This window comes from Gossypium arboreum, chromosome 12 (assembly GCF_025698485.1).
Source record: "Gossypium arboreum isolate Shixiya-1 chromosome 12, ASM2569848v2, whole genome shotgun sequence".
Classification (NCBI taxonomy): Eukaryota; Viridiplantae; Streptophyta; class Magnoliopsida; order Malvales; family Malvaceae; genus Gossypium; species Gossypium arboreum.
Window position 1 is genome coordinate 22,803,163 of NC_069081.1, and position 18,681 is coordinate 22,821,843.

Genomic DNA, 18,681 nt, shown 5'->3' on the forward strand with positions numbered 1-18,681 from the left:
AACAGAATAATCTAATAGCCATGGGTGGCTATGCTACCTTTATTTTTGTCGCTATTGTTATCAGAATCTTTTAAATCTTAAGATCTTTTGTTTGTTTCAAATTCATTCAACTTTATTCTTCATACTCATGCCACCCTCCCATCGATATAAAGTTAGCCAATAATTTCATCATAAGAAGAATATACAAGATGATGCACATTTTCGTTGAAAGATTTATAATAGCAAAACCATTACTGGTTCAACTGAATCACTGTAAATTCAAGGGCCATGAGCTGTACAAACACATTGAGTATCATATATATAAGATTAAAAAGGGGTTCTTCCTCTTGGGAGGGCTACTTGCATTGGAGCTATCATTTCAAAGCCTTTAATTTTGACCTATAAATATTCAAAAAGAAATTAATGTTTGTAACGAAGATGAATTTAATTAAAAAATTAAAGATACTAACAATTGAATTTACATTTTAAATTTTAAAAATGATAAGACTAAATTATTTAAAATAAAAATAGAAAGATTAAATTCTAAATATAAAAAAATACAAATACTTGAAACTAATTTATTGGATTATGAATGTAATGGTGAAATATGAGTCTTCTTGATTCTAAAGCTTCACTATTTAATTTTGTTAACTTTGTCGATGTACTGTTTAACACGTGTTGTGCAATTTGTAATATTGATCGGCTGTAAATATTAATTTCATATCTTTTATATATAAAACTAGACATTTATGAGTGTCGAGATAGCATAATTATTATATAATTATGTTCAAAATCTAACTTTGTTATACATATTTTGGTTTATAATTGAAAGTTTTTGAATATTTTGAGACAAAGTTTAATAAAATGATAAAAAAATAAATTTATGAAAAAAAAACTAAATATTAACAGTATTTTATAAATAAAACTAGATCTTTTAGGATTTATTTTTGAAGTCTTTCTTTCATAATATAAAATTCTATGTAAATTTCTTAACTTCTAATGGTTTTATAAAGTCGATTATTACTATAGATTATCTAGAAAAACAATTTGAAAGAAAAAAAAATTACTAACTTTTGTGTTGAAATCATTCGGAATCGAAGTTAAGCGGAAAATTTAATCACATAAAAAATCAATCTACAGTGAGAAACATGAATAAGAAAACCAAATTTATGACGATTTTCTTTTAAAGCAAATTTATAAACTCATGACAATTCGTGTGTAGAAATGAAGAGCACTCCTAAACAGCCCATTTTGATTTACAGATGATAAAAAGAAAAGGCTTGACACTACTTTTTTTGGCTATTGGCAAAAACTTACAAGGAAAATTCCTTAGAATGAACTTTTTCATAAGTTTTAATGTTACGTAAAGTACTATAAAAGTTGTAATAGCATGTATAAATAGGTAATGTTTTTGTAATTAGTGTTTCAGAAAATATTACTAGTATAATTTGTGGAGGTTATAATAATGTGTAATTAAACAAAATATTACGAATGTTACAATATGTAATTGAATGTTGTATAATTGAACAATGTAATTACATAATATTACAAAAATTGTAACAACTTGTGTAATAAAGAGTTTTTATTTTGTTTGTCACCATGACCCAAAAAAACCAACTACCCGATTAAAAATCGAACACGCAACAATATGATTAAAAATCGAACCTCCAACAATATGATTAAAAGATAAGGTAAACAACCATTCCACCTAGATAACATCATAAAATTTTTGTAAAAATGTGTAATTGCATAATTAGATGAATATTACAAATTTGGTAATAAGTTGTATTATTAGAGGTTATATGAGAAGCATTTAACAGTAAATTTACCGTCCAAACTAAATATTAGGGAAACCCAAAGCCCATATAATTCATTACTGGATGGGGAAAAAAAGTAAGTGGATGCGTCATGTATAGAGAGCTTTTAATAAATGATGATCAAACCCCAAGACTTTATGCGTCTTACCAAATTGGTACATGATAGTGATGGGCAACGGCAACGTGTGAACCCACAACCATCACCAGCTCCTTCAAACTAAACACTACATCGCGTCTTCTACCCCCAAAAACACCCATTTCTTCCTACATCGACAAATCAAAAACCTATGACAAAACTGCTATTCACCATCACTATTGCAGCAAACTTCAATCAAAAATACCAGCGGATATAAAGTTCCATTCCCATACTAATCCAAGCGATGCTACCAAAAAAAAAAAAACTGTATGGTTAAGGAAATGAGAAGCTTTATTTTCCTATCATCACGAAGATGACGAACCATTATTGGTCTGTTTAGCCACATAAATCTGCTTCATCTTTGAAGTGGGGAAGTTCTTGTCTCCACCCATGGATTGGTTCCTTCCTTGGAAACCTGTTCTACGTTGGGTCCATTCACCCGCTCCATTCTTTTGTGAGACCGCATTTCCTCTCTGATGATTATACCAGGAAGAGTTACCATAATGCTGAGGAGAAGCTATATTCTTCTGCTGGGAAGAAGACTGAACAGCCTTAAGAGCAGTATTTGTGCTCTGCCTACTACTAATACCATCATTCTTGCCAGCATCAGCAACTTTAGTGAGGGACGGGCTTTTAGTATCATGTTGTGCAGAAGCAGCAGGGATGGTGGAGCTCGATGGTTCCACCAACCCTAGTTCATCGGGCAACTGGGTTATTGTTGCATCTGTTGCCACAGGAAATTTCCTAGAGCTGTCAGAGGATGCTGATGTTCGGGAGTCTGAGAACCTATTGCTACTCAATGACTGGTCAACAGGAGGCCCATGGCTAAACTGAGAATGTAGTACACCGTCTGCCTGTTGCTGCAATAGCATTGACGGTGCAAAAGACTGCATAGGTGAAGCCGGAACATGAGACCAACGAGCTTGGACAGACATGTCAGGGGTCGACTGAAGGAAAAAGTTTCAAGATATGCATTATTTAGATCAGAAGGAAAACAGGAAAGGGAAAAAGGGAGATACAAAAGAGTGCATGGGGGTGATGGTAAATTTGTCAACAGTAAACCCCCCCCCCCCCAAAAAAAATAAATAAATAAAAAATCAAGCAATAAAAGTGCACCTACTCATCAAACCCAGCAATAACATTGACAACTACATCTAATACCATCCATTTAGACCACTCACTTTCGAGTAAACAAATTTATTTGGTAGAGAAGGATAACCACTCCAAAACAGAAAATGGAAAAGACCACCCTGGTTATTATAGATGCTGGAAATTTAATAGCTTTAGATTTGCTCTGATTTTTACCTGGAAAGGAGAAACATCAAACATAGCGAGCGGGGATGCAACGGGCAGAAGAGGTGACCCAGGGCCAGGGGGAAGATGCTGCATTTGAGCAGGTATGTTGCTAGAATTCCCCTGTGATGCTGTCATATTCAAATTGTTCACATCACCTTCACCAATTGCAGAGGAAGGGGGGTTGTGCTTCCAGTCAGGTTGTTTTCCAGATGGGATGTAGGTTGTACCCATGAAACTTAGTCCAAACTGCCCAACTGGAGCAAAATGGTTGTACACAACCATATGTGGTGGACCTTGAACCCCGGGGATACCTCCAGGTGGGGTGATAAAATGGCCGGTGAATCCTGTTGGAGGACCATAGAATGAATCTACTCTGGAATGGCATTGTTGCCAGGTCCCTAAGGGACCTGAAGCAGGTGTGCTATTCTTCTGGGACAGTGATTGGGTAGATGAAGATTCCTCATGAGGTCCAAAGGCAAAAACTGGACCCCCCATCATGGGAATGTCATAGAAGGGGAAGTGCGAAGGAGGGCCTCCAGGAAAATGAGAAATCATCTGGCTTGAAGAACTCTGTGGACTGGCTAATCGAGGCCATAAAGAAATTGGTGGGTTCTCAACAGAAAGATCTGCAGGAAGAGAAACACTGAGAGACAGTTCAGCCTTTGATTGACTTGCTAACCGCTGACCACCATCACCTGCAAGACAGATGAGAAAAAGGCAATACGGGTAAACATCCACACAAGCAAAAACATACATGACTCCTACAGTGATGGCAGATCTTACCTGTATTAATAACATCAATGTCTGCACCTCCAAAACCTTTATTATCTGAAGCTGACACGATGCAAGTACTCATTCCATTCCCTACAATCTCATCACTACTTATGGCAGCAACAGCAACAGCTGAAGCAGCTGCTTCAGCTTCACAGTCTTCCATCTGGACACAAGATTCATTTGCATGTTCCTCTTTTTCGAAGAAAAGGGCGCAATCTTTCTTGGCTGCAGAAAGATTGCAAGGGATTTGAATTTCTGATCGAGATGAACCTGGGGGGCCGATCCCATGTGAAACAGCACGGCTGCTAGGAGGAATAACTGTAGGAGATGTAACTGCTCCTGTATAAAGTGATGATATCCTTCAGATACAGGGCAACAATAATTCTATTGAGTCTATATAACATTAGTAGATACACCAACCAAATTGTATTTTCTCCCCAGCTAGCAAAGAATTTATTGGACTTGTAGCATTAGAAAATGACTTGTCCTTCAAAAGTATGGATGATGGTGGCGGCATGCTGGGGTTGGTAACTGAGCTATTGCGATCTCTAATGGGAGGACAAGTATCGAACTGAACAGGCTTCATAGCATCATCAAGTTGGGTCTGTGTCAATGTCATCACCTACAGATTCAACCAAATCGGTTTCAGACTTCCACAGATTTATGGTCCAATATATTAGAAGAATTGAGTATCAACATCTACAAGCACAATAGTTTAGAATACACTCGGGCTAAAAGGAAAGATAAATGAACCCATCAAATATGCCTATAAGCACCCTGGAAACACAATATAATAGTACAAAATGCACATACAAACATGCATGAAGGTGTGCAAATACATGTATAAAAAGATAAATCAGAGCACCACACAGACTGAACTCAGTCTGAAGCTAAAGATGTAGAAGAAAATTTAAGAAAGAAAGCAACCAATAGAAGTAAGAGCTGACTGTGTTTATGGATGTAAATCAATCTGATTCCAAAGTAAAGATATAAACTCAAGAGAAAACTGCGTTGTAAGATAAAATAAAAAACTTGAGAAGATGCACAAAAAAGCAAAATTTGTAAGCACTACAACCCCATAAGTCTTACAGATTTACTAGACAGATGGCAACGTTAAACTAGAACAAATAGTTAATATGTCGGTAAATGCAGTTATGCATACCTTCTGATTAATGCATGAATTACCCCACGAACCAAAAGATGCCTGAACATTGTCAAAAATCTTATTCTTGCTCTCAAACATCAAACCTGATACCAGGCTTGGTCCCCCACCGGAAGTGGTTTGAACAGAGTTTGGCTGGAGTGACCTGTAGAAAATCAGCAGAGTCAGCAATCTGTATGCATATTTTGTATATCAGTTATTTTTAGGAGAGATGTATACTTCACTGCCTGCGTTCTTATATCAGCCTGTGCATCAATTTTACTGGCAGGAGTACCAATTGGAGCCAAAGGTTGGGATACTGTATTTAAACCAAATCCTGCTGATAGTTCAGTATTTGCCAGATTATGTCCCTCGGAGGTGACAAAATCAGCGCGAACATTGTTCATTACTCCATTAGCTGAAGCAGAATTTCTATTTGAGCTTTGTGGGATTGAACGAGGTTTACGTGGTGGCTGTCAAAAAATAAATGAATGATGTTAAGCAACTTAAGTCTTATTGCATTGGACCAGTAAAAACAAAGGGAAAAAACATGTTATAGTAAAGTGAAGAAAAAAGTTAAAAGTTCAAAGTATTACAACCTTTGCAATCCGAGACTTAGCTTTGATTTCTTTTTCTCTCTGCTCGCGCCGGTCATTCAGCACTTGCCTCTTTGATCTGACCTCAATGAAATCATCTTCATCGCTGGCTGCTTCTATTCCAGGTTGCTCATAAACACGCACTATGCCACTTTGCAAAGGAGCATCCACATCTTCCTTGATATTCCTCTTAAGATTACCTTTCTCAGAGTATGTGATATTCTGACTCCTCATCAATGAACCTTTTCCCAATCTCTCCTCATTCCTGTTTCCTGTTTCCATCTCCTGGGAACTGCCTAGAGCTGAGCTTGAGCATTCAGATTCAGTTGTCTGTTTTGACTTACCCACCACAATTTTCCTCATCCTATTAGTTACGGAAAATCCAGTACCCCTTCCATTGGCACCAGAATTTTCATCCAAACCTACTTGATTTGTGTGGTTTGAAGAAATGATTCCAGAAGGCTGCCTCTTACCAGAATTTTCCCTAATTCTAAACTCTGTTCGAGTGCATCGAGGCCTCCTTAGGTATCCAGTAGAGTCTTTGCGAGAGGATCCCGAAGCAAGAAAACCTGATCTTGAGTTAGAACCTTTAGCTGTAAAGACATACTTTTTTCCCCTATTATTATAAGTTTGGCCCCTTGGTCCACTTAAATCTTCCTCTTTTGAAACTGCGTGAGATGATGTCAGAACAGTTTGAAGTTCACCTTCTGATTGTTTACTAGACAATGCTTTGAAGTTTCTATGAACTGAATTCTGGTGCACCTGGTTTTCAGAAGATAAACCTGACTCGAATCTAGTTGCATTATCACCAATATTTGAAATCTCAACGGTACCATGCTGTGTCAGAACACTTTTTCTGCTTTCTCCAGCTTGTGTGGAACTTTCCTCATTCAACATGTTGTCATGCAATAAATCCAAGGACCTCAGAAGACCAGATTGGTTATCATCCAAAGGAGATGAAACTTCACATTTCATCATATCAAACCCAGAAGTATCTTGACTGGGCAGAACAGGCAGAGGAGCTCCAGGGTGTCGGTTTGGGTTCAGGGAGAAGTTGACTGGAACATTTTGCTGGACAGAAGACACAGACTGAGGAGCTAAAGGAAGCAATTCCTGGGAAATCGGAGATGTATACCTTAACTGACCAAACTGAAAGAGAGGAGGTTGTGATGGGTGCATTTGCGTGACAGATGGGGGGCCAACCTGAGGATGCAGATGAAGAGGCATCTGTATGGAGCCAATCTGTATGGCTGGAACTGGAGAGGGTATTAAAGAAGGGCCTGAAAACAGCCCAAATTGGAGCTTAACAGGTACTTCGGTGTGGTTAGTAAAAGAAGTAGAGGTAGGCATGCTAATCTGACCAGAAGATGAATGGGAAGCCATGTTGACAGAATAGGGGAGATTATGCTCTGTCGATACACCAGTACTACTAGTAGCATCCGCATGATCAATCAGCTGAGATGCTGTTGATGCTTGAGAAGAGGTATTAGGCTGAATAGTCAGATCCTGCACTCCCTTTTCGGTTTCTTGAAGGATTCTAGAAGAACTATCTAAACCCTCTGGACAAGGAGCATCCATGGACTGAAGGATTTTTCTATCACTATGCATATCATCCAAAGATATCTTTTCTTCAAGAGAGCCAATAGAAATCTGTGGTATCACATATGCAGAGTCCTTCTGTGAACTTTCAAATTCATCATTTGGCATGCCAACCTCAACCCCATCATTGAAGCCTAAGACCAAGTTGTCCATCATATCAGGGGACTCATTATCCTCTAGATGCAACTCATCTAACTCTCGAGTCAGGTCCATATTACCATCATCTCCTTCATGCACTTCATCTTCTTCCAGATATCCATCTCCATCCTCATCATATTCTTCTTGCTCCTGCAACAGTTCATTGTTATCAACAGTCCATTCCTCATCATCACCGGCCGAAATAGAACTTGATGCAGTCCGCACATTCTCTTTCCCAGCTTCAGACTGTAACACAAGGGGTTTGATTTCCGGCCTTGACAAGTCAACCTCCTTATTCTCTTCAACTGATAACATTGCAGAACCTCCAGACTCATCCAAGTCATCATGAGAAAGATGAACAGGCGAAACAGGGGGGCTTGAAACAGACAGAGATGACTGTGAATCGCACCTTGCTGCATTGCTATCCAATTTCTGAACCTCATAATCAGTATTATCAGGCTGAGTATCTATAATTCCTTGCTGTCCAAGATCATCTTGCTGACCACCATCATAAATGATCTCCATGCTAGATCCACGTCTTGTTGCCTGATTGTACTGTACCTCATTTTCTAGGAATGTTGATGGACCAGGATGCTCATTCTCACCTCTATATGAAGATTTCTGCATTGAGGGCATAGATGGAGGAGGTAAAACACGAGGTTGCCTCACAGAATATCGTGACCTCCCAAAGGAATAAAGCCCATCATCCTCAGGGTTGTGATAGAATCTTTCATGGTAAGGCGGATAAATATTACCACGAGAATGCTGCCCCCATGTCACATCACCATAATTATCAGCAAGATTCTCATGATATTCAGATCCAATCTCAGCATTTCTACCATAATGATCACCCCCAGCCCCAGACCCATTCCACCTCTGACCTTTTGGCTGACCAAAATTATCTAAACTGGGTTCAGGAACCCCTGCTCTAAAGTGAGGCCTGGATGACATGTAAGGAGATGCTCCCTGAAACTCTTTCCTGGGAAATGGTCTACTCACTGTAGATGCATCTTGCCTGGGGCTATGGTGTCCATTCTCTATCTCCTGCCCAGTAAAGGCAGAGTTGTTTCCGTACTCAAATACATCTCTCTTCCATGAATTAAAGGGCTTATCTCTATCTGAAAAAGAAGCAGCAGCATAAGACAAGCTAGGCCTAGAAGCCATCTCAAAGGATCTATTTAGACCAGAAGAATCAGAAGAAGCTGAAGTTGTGATTCTTTCCACCATCCTTTCACCATCTTCCCAATCACTCACACCTGTTGCTTTTGATCCCTCTGTTTCTTTTGCCATCCCTGGTATTTTCTCATCTGCATTGACACCCTTCACTGCTTCAGCCTGCCTCTTGGCAATCCTTTCTTCCAACTCTAAGAGTTTTTGTTTAGCAGCGTGTTTTCTTCTTTCCTCCTCCATAACTATCCTGTGTTTTTCCTCTTCTCTGGCTATTCTCTGTTCTTCTGCCCTTCGCAAAGCATCTAACCTCTCTTGTTCAGCTCTCCATGCAGCTTCCCTGGCCTCTTCTTCTAACCTTCTCTGCTGCTCTTCTTGTTCCCTTGCCAACCGCTGTCTCTCCTCTTCTTCTCTACGAGCTAGCTCCAGTGCTCTCTCCTGTTCCTCAATAATTCGCTGCCTCTCCTGTTCCTGCATTTTCTGCACTCTCTCAAGTTCAGCCTCAAATGATTCCCTGACAGGGTCATGAAAATCAGTTTGTTTAGCGGTATCTTTCTTCTTCTTAACGACCCCAACAAGGTTTGCAGAAAAAGGATCCCATCCATTAAATCTCGTGGCCCCAAAGTCCTTAACCAAAGGGTCTTCTAGATAAGATTTTTCGTTCTTGGAAAAAGGCCGTTTGTCTCTACTGAAATTTAGTATAGGATCATTAAGAGGAAGTGCTTTCCCACCCAAAGGAAAAGATGGTTTTGATAAAGAACTGTTCTGGAAAGCATCGCCTTTGTGTCTATTGTACTGTTCCTTGCCATAACGCTCCCTTGTACTCCTCTCTGACCCTCTACTACTAAAAGAATCTGCGGAGTTGCTCCACGCTTGTCTTCCTCCATTTCCATAACCCAAATCCCTCCTTCCATTATCACCCTGAGCATTGTCCCGGAAAGACAAAGTGTACTTATTTTCCTTTTCTCTGTTCATACTTGAAGGCCTTGTGCCAACACTATTTCTGTCTCTGGCAATCTCTTGAGTCCCAATTCCATCTTTAGGAAGAGGAGAAGATGCTCTCCATGCATTTCCTTCCCGCACTTCTCTACTTGGTAGTCTTGCATCGATGCTGTAGGGGTCCAATTTAGCGACTTCACTGGAAAGTGTTCTTCCAGTATCATTGTCACGCAGTCCCCTCCTGTCAAAAAGACCGTGAGCTGGTTTATGTGGAAGTACACCAGCCCTTGGCATATCGAAATCTCTATCCCAGTGCGCTTCAGTTTTCGAGTAACCCTGATCCTTCCTGTGGTCCGAAACATGACCTGTATCACGCTCATCATCAGCCCAATCAGATCTTGGATTCAATCGAACCAAAGGAAGCGGCCCCGGGAAGTACTCATCCTGCTTCCTGCCTTGTTCTAATAAACGAGAACCACTTGTACGACGAGCTTCTCCACCTTTCTCACTCAATTCACTGTCAACGGCAATTCTCCCCGACCGCAATTGAGGAAGCATATCAGTAACTGAATTTGATCGCGATCCGTCCCCATGCTTATCAGACAACTCCTGACCTGCCATCGCCAATTGCTTCTGCTTCTGATTCAAACCATCTGTCTGTTTCTTTTCAGCCCCTGATACAACAGGTAATGCTGCTTGCAATGAAGGAAATTCCTCTCTCTTCAAAACTGTAGCTTTATCCAAAGGCAGACAACCTATCGCTGAAGCAGATGTGGAGGAAGTTGACCCTGACCTAACAGGAGGCGGCATATAAACACCACTACTTACCTTAGTCATCCCATCATCAGCATTCAAACGATCAACCCCGTCATTCACATGATCATCACCACCAACCAACCCTTCTTTCTCCTGCCAAGCAACTGAACCGGGTTTGGCCCATCCCATTCCGGACGAACCAGGCCTTGGCCCACTCACGGAAGCGCCTCCATTGGCGGGCACACCACCGGGTCCCAAAGAATCAAATCGCTCATGTTCCTTTCGCAATGATGGTAAATTCAAGGGGGGTGGAACAGATAACTTGGACCCACTCTTTTGGGAGCTACGAGGACGTGAAAGAACCACCATTCCTCCATTGCCAGCACCGGTACGTGCCCGATTTGACCCATAGGAACCCGAATGATGTGAATGGTAATGCTGTTTAGATGATTGTTGGCCATAATACTTGTTCAGATTCACTGAAACGAACTTATTCCCGCCACCGGAATTTGCCATGGGAGGGTCCGACCCGAGCTGTTAACCCGTTTGACGGATGCCGATGATCCCCGCCAAAGTATCAAAGTCCTAACCCTAGATTTTCCCTCCCTTAATATTCCCTGATTAAAATAATTATAAGAAACACAATATAAACAAGAATAAAAGAACAGATCAATCTCACTGTAACAACGAAATGAGAAGGGGGGAACTGGCTCCAGAATTTTATTCTAGTTTCTAATTAGGGTTTCGGTTTTGTATGCTAATTTCTATATTTTACTTTTATTTTTTAAAAGGAAACAAGGGAGAAAAATGAAGCGTAGGATAAGGACTTACCTCCAGGTGTGTAGGTTAGAGAAGGAAGATGCTAACGTGCGCACTCCAAAACCGGATAGCGAGAGAAGAGTTGGGAATGGAGAGATGGCAAATCGATATAAATATAATTAATACCAAAACATATGTTTAGAATAAACATTCAATAAACAACCAAACATATTATTTAAAACTAATTAATCATAATAATATAAAAAATATGTACCATATTAAAATAAAATAAATTAAATTATAAGTAAAAGAAAATTTAAACATATAAATATATCGGATAAAAGCACTAAATGCACTATAATATTAAAAAATATATAAAAATATTAAAATAATAATTTAGTTTAATGGTAAATTTAAGAGTTTTCTAATTTAATTGGCACACGTTTAAATCTCATCATATACATATTTTTGTTAGTTTTATTAAAATAAAAATACTAAAATGCTCTCGAATAATATGACTCATTTTAAATATGGAAGGACATTTTCATAATTCTCTAACCAAGTTGATACTCGGTTAACTTGTGACACCAACTTATTCAAGGATTTAACTCATTTTAAAAATGAAAAGACATTTCTATAATTTTCTAACCCAATTGGTACCCAGTTAATCTGTGACACCAATTAGTCGAGATTTTATTAATAGTATAAGTATACAACTAATGGGGATTATAATTTGTGCATGTTAAAATAAATATGTATAAATATATCAAAATGAAGCTTTAGTTAAGTAGTAAATTTAAGATTTTACTAGTCTAATTAGCTCAGTTTAAATACAACTATATGCATATTTTAATATTAAAATGAAGATATTAAAACATTCACAAATATTATAACTTAATAAAATTACAAAAGGACATTTTTTTTAAATTTTAACCGAGTTAGTGATCCAGTTGAAGGTGACGTCAAATCAATAAAACACTTGATAAATAGTATAGATATACAAATGGTGGAGATAATAAATTGTGCATATTAAAAAATGTATTAAAAAAATCAAAATAATGTTTTAGTTGAATGGTAAATTTAAGGTTTTACTAATCTAATTGACACGAGTTTAAATCCTTTCATATGCATATTTTTCTTAGTTTTTGTTAAAATGAAAAGATTAAAATATCCTCAAATAATGTGACTCATTTTAAATACGGAAGGACATTTCTTAATTTCCTAATCGAGTTAGTACTCAGTTAACTCGTGACACCAACTTAGTCAGAGATTTGACTCATTTTAAATACGAAATGACATTTTTATAATTTCCTAACCAAGTTAGTACCTGGTTAACCCGTGACACACCAACTCAGTCAGGGATTTTATTAATAATATAGATATACAGCTAATAGAAATAATAACTTGTGCATATTAAAATAAAAATATATAAATACATCAAAATGAAGTTTTGGTTGAGTGGTAAATTTAAGATTTTACTAATCCAGTTGGCTCGGGTTTAAATCCAACCATATGCATATTTTAATTGGTTTTTATTAAAATGAAAATATTAATATATTCACAAATATTATAACTTATTTTAATTATGGAAGGGCATTTTCGTAACTTTTAACCAAATTGGTAACATGGTTGGAGTGACACCAACTTAATAAATAGCATAGATATATACAACTGGTAGAGATAATAAATTGTGCATATTAGAAAAATGCATAAAAAAATCAAAATAATGCTTTAGTTGAGTGGTAAATTTAAAATATTATTTATCCAATTAGCATGAGTTTAAATCTCTTTATATGCATTTTTTCTTGGTTTTTGTTAAAATAAAAAACTAAAATGCCCTCAAATGATATGACTTATTTTAAATACGGAAGGGCATTTTCATAATTTCCTAATCAAGTTGGTACCAAAGTTAGCCTGTAACACCAACTCAGTTAGGGATTTTATTAATAATATAGATAATACATATATATATATATATATATATAGTTGTAAAGAACTTTTAACCCCTTTTATGGGTTAGTATTTGGCACATGATCTACAACAATTCGTTGCAGCAAATTAGAGCCCTTTCGATACTTAAAGAGTTTGTTTTGAACCATTTTATCAGTATTTCGATTAGTTTACCAATTTAGTATATGAGATGCAATTTTAATAAAATAAGCATTTTTACGCATATTTTGGTATAGTAACAACCTGGTGGGGCAATATGGGCCTAGGGTAGGATTGATGAGTCAATTTAGTATGCAGTACACTATTTTCAGGCCAAGGAGCACCAAGGATGACATTGGTGTCGCTGGCCACCTATAAACGTATTATCGTTTATAGTATAAATCTCACACCAAAATTATATAAAAAGTAAATTAGTGGTGTCTGCAAGTATACGAGTCAAACTATAATATACTATTTGTGTTACAACGGAACACAGAAAAGTATTTTAAGAATCGTACCCAAGGGAGGATGGAATAAGTCTATTGAAAATCTCTTTACAATAATAAGTCTAAATAGTAATAATTAAATACTATATTGCAATAAATCATAAAAACAGATGAATGTAAGAAATTAAATAACTACAATAAATAAACGATAAAATACACAAACAACTAAACAGGTTAAACCAATCAAGAAGATTAACTCATTTTAGGAGTTGTAATTAACCTCAAATTTGGGTTTTAAGGTGGATTAGCTATCAATTAACCAATTATTACCTCTTGGCCTGTAACTGATTAATCAATTGGTTGATACTCGTTTATCTTTCGACCTCAATTTCTTAACCAGGATAAATTACATTTACTTGGCAAATTTATCTCCTGATCTCATTTAACATATGATTACTTCCTAGGGTTGACAAGCCTAAGGTTTAAGAACATGTAATTTAAACCAACTAATCCTATCGGAAAACCCTAAGGGATTTAGCCACTCATGATATTTATAATCTTAATCTCAATTGAAATAAACATGTAAACAACATGAATAAATTGAAAGAGAAAAGAGATTATAGTAATCCTGATCGATTAGAGTGCGGAGTAACAAATCTCTCGATTGGAATAACAAATATTGTTGCTTGTGAAGGCAAATAAATTGAAATACGTCGATTAAATAAAAAAAACCCTTGGATCGAAACTAATTCCAAGAGAGAAGAATAAAGAGTTTATGAAAAACAAATGAAAACTTAATCTAATCCTACTTCTAAACTAAAAGGGCTTTTTTATGCATTTATGACGACTTAGTTACATCAAACACTAAGGTTTTATTTATAGGAGTGTTGGCAGCTACAATTAGGTTTTCAACACGTCCTATATCTTCGTATAAAGTTGATTGTGCAGACGAAAATATCGCCGAAATACTTGGGCATCACATCGGGTCTATGCCGCGTCATGCAAGGCCTATGGTGCAACACGACATAGGTTTTGTGCCTCCTTTTGTTCATTTCATGCTTTGATGGCTCAAGAAACTTATGTATCACTTGTTGCATGCTCTTACATCAATTGGGCCTATAATTCATCATCGTACACACTTATTTACACCAATAACTACCTAAGGCCTGTGTCGGCCTAATAGGTCACAACACTCACAAAATTTGTTAACAAATACTTATTTTTCTAACTTTTACTATGAACTACTTAATATAGAAAATGTAATAATTAATACTAAAAGTAATAGAAAACAAAATCTTTAAGTGCAAAAATAGACCAAAATTACTACTACATTTGATGATAGGTCAAATACCTCCACACTTAAGTCTTTGCTTGTCCTCAAGCAAACTAAACAAAAAATAAACATGCAAGAAATGAAAATGTACTCGAGCTAGCTTGAAATAGGAAATTGGATATAAATATGTTAACAAGATAGTATAAATAAACATATAACTCTAGAATGATATACAATTGACTCACAATTCCTAAAATTAGACGAGTTAGTTCATTAAGTTACAAAACAAGCAAATAAAAGAATATTAAATATAGGTTTCCATCAAAATAGATATATAAATATACAATTATATTCAAATGAATATAAGTAGTAAAAATATCAATCCTTGGCAAAAATTTCATCCACATAAAATACTATTTAAGTCACATAGGACTTTTCGGCTTGTAATGTTCTACAGCTTAGGTTGGTTCAAAATTCAAAGAACAGGCTTAACAAAACAGTTAAGCACAAAAGTAGTTTGGCATGTTATATTGTCCCTAATACTCTCCCCAATTTTGAATAATCTCATCACCTTATATCCACTTCTCTTACCTTCCTTTTCTATTTATCATTAAGGCATTGTATAGTGTTCATGAGTGCAATCATCCAAGCTTATATATTTTTTTGAACAAATGTGAGCGTACTTTTTTTCCAAATCACTTTGCTTTTATTTTCCTTTCTTCGAGATTTTCTCGATTGACTTTTTGCCTTATTTTTCTACAAGCTCAAAAATCTTATACTCACTATATCATACAATTCTTTATTTTCACTCATTCTTTTTTTTCTTTTGAAACGACCGTAATGTATCTACCAAATCCTTCAATATCAATGGTCGGATGTCTAAATCCATGCAAGGACCAAGAAATTAAAGGATCAAATAAAATGTTCTTTAGGCTTAGGGTTTCATTTATGGTTCATTAAGAAAATGGATTCAGGCTCAAAATAAGTACTAGGGAAAATATTTACGGGATAGCTTTTTGGCTCAAAAAATTGTTTACCAAGCAATGCCTTAGGTTGTCCATAGGTAATTCTATACATGGATTAAATCGGCCAAGTCTATCAATTTCTACAACCTATATTTCAATTAAACATACATGCTATTTATATATGTATTTATCATGTGGTATATTTAACATCTTAAATCTATTCATAGTGTAATAAATTGAACTAATTAGTCTAAAATTAGAAAATTTAGAATAAATTATTATCAAACTAAATTTATAGTTTATTCACAAAATCCTATTAACATGCTCCTAACTAATCACTTGTATTTCTACAAGCTCAAGCATATAGAAAACATGCAAAGTAATTTCTTTTTTTAAAATCACTAAAACCAAAGAAAGATAAAATAGAATAACAAAAATATTTTAAAAAATTTTCTAAGTCACCCCCACACTTTATTCGGCATATTATCCCTAATGTGCAATAAAATATAAAGGAAAGAGGTTATCCCGATTGGAATGATTCGTACAATACAATTAGCGGGGCTGCTCCTCCTTTCGGTTTTAACTCAACATTATTGCGCCTTAAAAAAATTGATGTTCCTACTAATAAAAACCAAACACAACTACATATATAAAATATTACAATTCTAACTAAATAAAAACCAGAACAAAATAAAATCATCCTGAATAAAAAATAGAATACTAAGTTCAAATTAAAATAAAAAAAAATGTTCAAAATTAACAGGAATCAGGCTCCGACTCTCCATCAGCTTTGTCCAGTTTGCCTTTTGAATCTCTTGGAGATCTTCTTCAGAATCTTCTTTGGGATCTTCCTCGTCTTCTGGTTCCTCCTCTTTTTTCGTCTTGCTCAATTCGGCCTTTACCTCGCACTTAGCGGTTGGAAATTGTGGCAACTTCAACCCATTTTCCTCACATAGTCCTCGTATATTAGTTTAAGTTTTTGCATCCACCAAAATATCCATTCAGAATTGGATTGTAACACCCTTAACCCGTATCCTTCGCCGGAATAAGGTTACGAGACATTACCTTTCAAATCACAGCATACAACATGCATTTCTCATCCAAGAATCCATTAATACATAAACATCAATCCAACATAGTCACATTGTCCCTTATAAGGCTCTAGAAGACCTTAAAACATGCCTGGAATAGATTCGGGACTAAACCAATAACATTTGAAAACTTTGGGAAAACTTATAAAATTTTCATGCATACAGGGATTACACGCACGTGTGAACAGGCCGTGTGCTACACACGACCACCAGACGCCCCCATGTCACAAGCCGTGTGGAAATAGGGCATACATACTGACTTGCATCACACGGCCGGAGACACGCCCGTGTGCCTTGGCCGTGTGGACTTTGAAGGGTATACTAACTTGGGTCACACGGCCGGCCACACGCCTATGTGCCAGTCCGTGTGTCACACACGGCTAGTAGACACGCCCGTGTGTCTAAGCCTTGTAACTCACTGACTTGTTTAATTAAGTTATGTAGACACACGGTTGAGTCACACGCCCGTGTGCTCAACCGTGTGGGGTGCAAATAGACTTGGTTTAAGCCACATTTCTTACCCTCTTCAAGCAAGCCAAAACCACATCATTTCATATCATTTCAATACATTTATAGGCAACCAAAACATGCTATTTCATATACAAATCATGTCATTTAAAATCCATCCATTTCAACACTCAAATCATAATCCAAAACATACTAAAACAATATGCCATTAACAACAATTTCACCTATCTTCTACATGCATTTTCCTCATCATCTTATCATCTATTTTAAACTTCAAATCATACCAATTAATCATCATAACATCCATGACAAACATGCCAAAACACAAGGCAATTTATGTACATCATATTTCACTTACCAAACTCATAAAATAAGCTAAAATAGCTAAAAACACACCAACATTTACATCATTTATGAGCCAAATCTCATGGCTAAAATCATATCTCAAAACACATCATCATATCACTAGCTTATACATGCCATATACTATATTTACATAGCAACAAAAGTACCAACAAGTTGATTGATAGTGTGACGATGTTCCTGATGATCCCCGAATCTGAGCTAGCTTCGGTTTTCTATAAAATAGAGAAAGAACACACAAAGTAAGCTTTAAAAGCTTAGTAAGCCATATACAAATAAAATTACCACATGAATCAATAGCATATCCCTCAATAGGAAAACTATAAGTAAACACATATACGCTCACAAACCTTTCCTAATGTATACATATTCAATATCATAAGTGAATTTATCAAATACTTCCCTTTTCAATACTTGTATGAATCTCATACGTACCTGAATCACTTAATTCATTCACACATTCTTTCTCGACTTGAATTTGCCCGTTGAACCTTTTGGAATTGTTAAGGATACTCGGAAATCACATATAGTTCATACAATGCCATATCCTAGATATAGTCTTACATGTTATCACAAATCGATACGGATAGCCCAACTATGGTCTTACACGAAATCAAATAACGATGCTAATGTCCCAGACATGTTCTTACACATAATCAAATAATGATGCCAATGTCCTAGACATTGTCTTACACATAATCAAATAATGATGCCAATGTCCTAGACATTGTCTTACACATAATCACATCTTGCTAATCCTAATGTCGTGACATTTGTATCCTATACTATTCCTAAGGTTCGTACAGGACTTTTGGATATTGTAACCCTATCAATTCTTGCTCATATTTGAATATTCAACATTTATAGCAGTTCAATAACAATTAAACATATATAATCAATTTAAAGACATTTATTTACATATGAACTTACCTTGTATTTGGGATAAACGGATTGGATTGACTATTCGATAACCTTTGATTTTCCCCGATCTAAATCCTATTTCTTTCTTTCTTGATCTATATACATTCAAAATTAACTCATTTATTCAA

The 18,681-nt window shown here is 36.3% G+C and overlaps 1 protein-coding gene across 3 annotated transcripts; it reads right to left on the bottom strand.

Moving 5' to 3' along the window:
* Positions 1 to 1,890: 1,890 nt before the first annotated feature.
* Positions 1,891 to 11,284, bottom strand: LOC108479181 (uncharacterized). 3 transcript variants are annotated; one of them, XM_017781630.2, is made up of 8 exons: positions 11,170 to 11,284; positions 5,743 to 10,955; positions 5,384 to 5,616; positions 5,165 to 5,309; positions 4,423 to 4,624; positions 4,012 to 4,341; positions 3,238 to 3,923; positions 1,891 to 2,879 (listed from the first exon to the last, which is right to left on the bottom strand). In XM_017781630.2, exons 2-8 carry the CDS (start codon positions 10,852 to 10,854, stop codon positions 2,238 to 2,240), a joined length of 7,350 nt encoding a protein of 2,449 aa, XP_017637119.1. In that variant the 5' UTR covers positions 10,855 to 10,955; positions 11,170 to 11,284; the 3' UTR covers positions 1,891 to 2,237. The 3 variants fall into 3 exon arrangements, with proteins under 3 accessions (XP_017637119.1, XP_017637120.1, XP_017637118.1); XM_017781631.2 differs by lacking the exon at positions 11,170 to 11,284 and having other exon boundaries at positions 1,891 to 2,819; positions 5,743 to 11,153; XM_017781629.2 differs by lacking the exon at positions 11,170 to 11,284 and having other exon boundaries at positions 5,743 to 11,153.
* Positions 11,285 to 18,681: the final 7,397 nt, after the last annotated feature.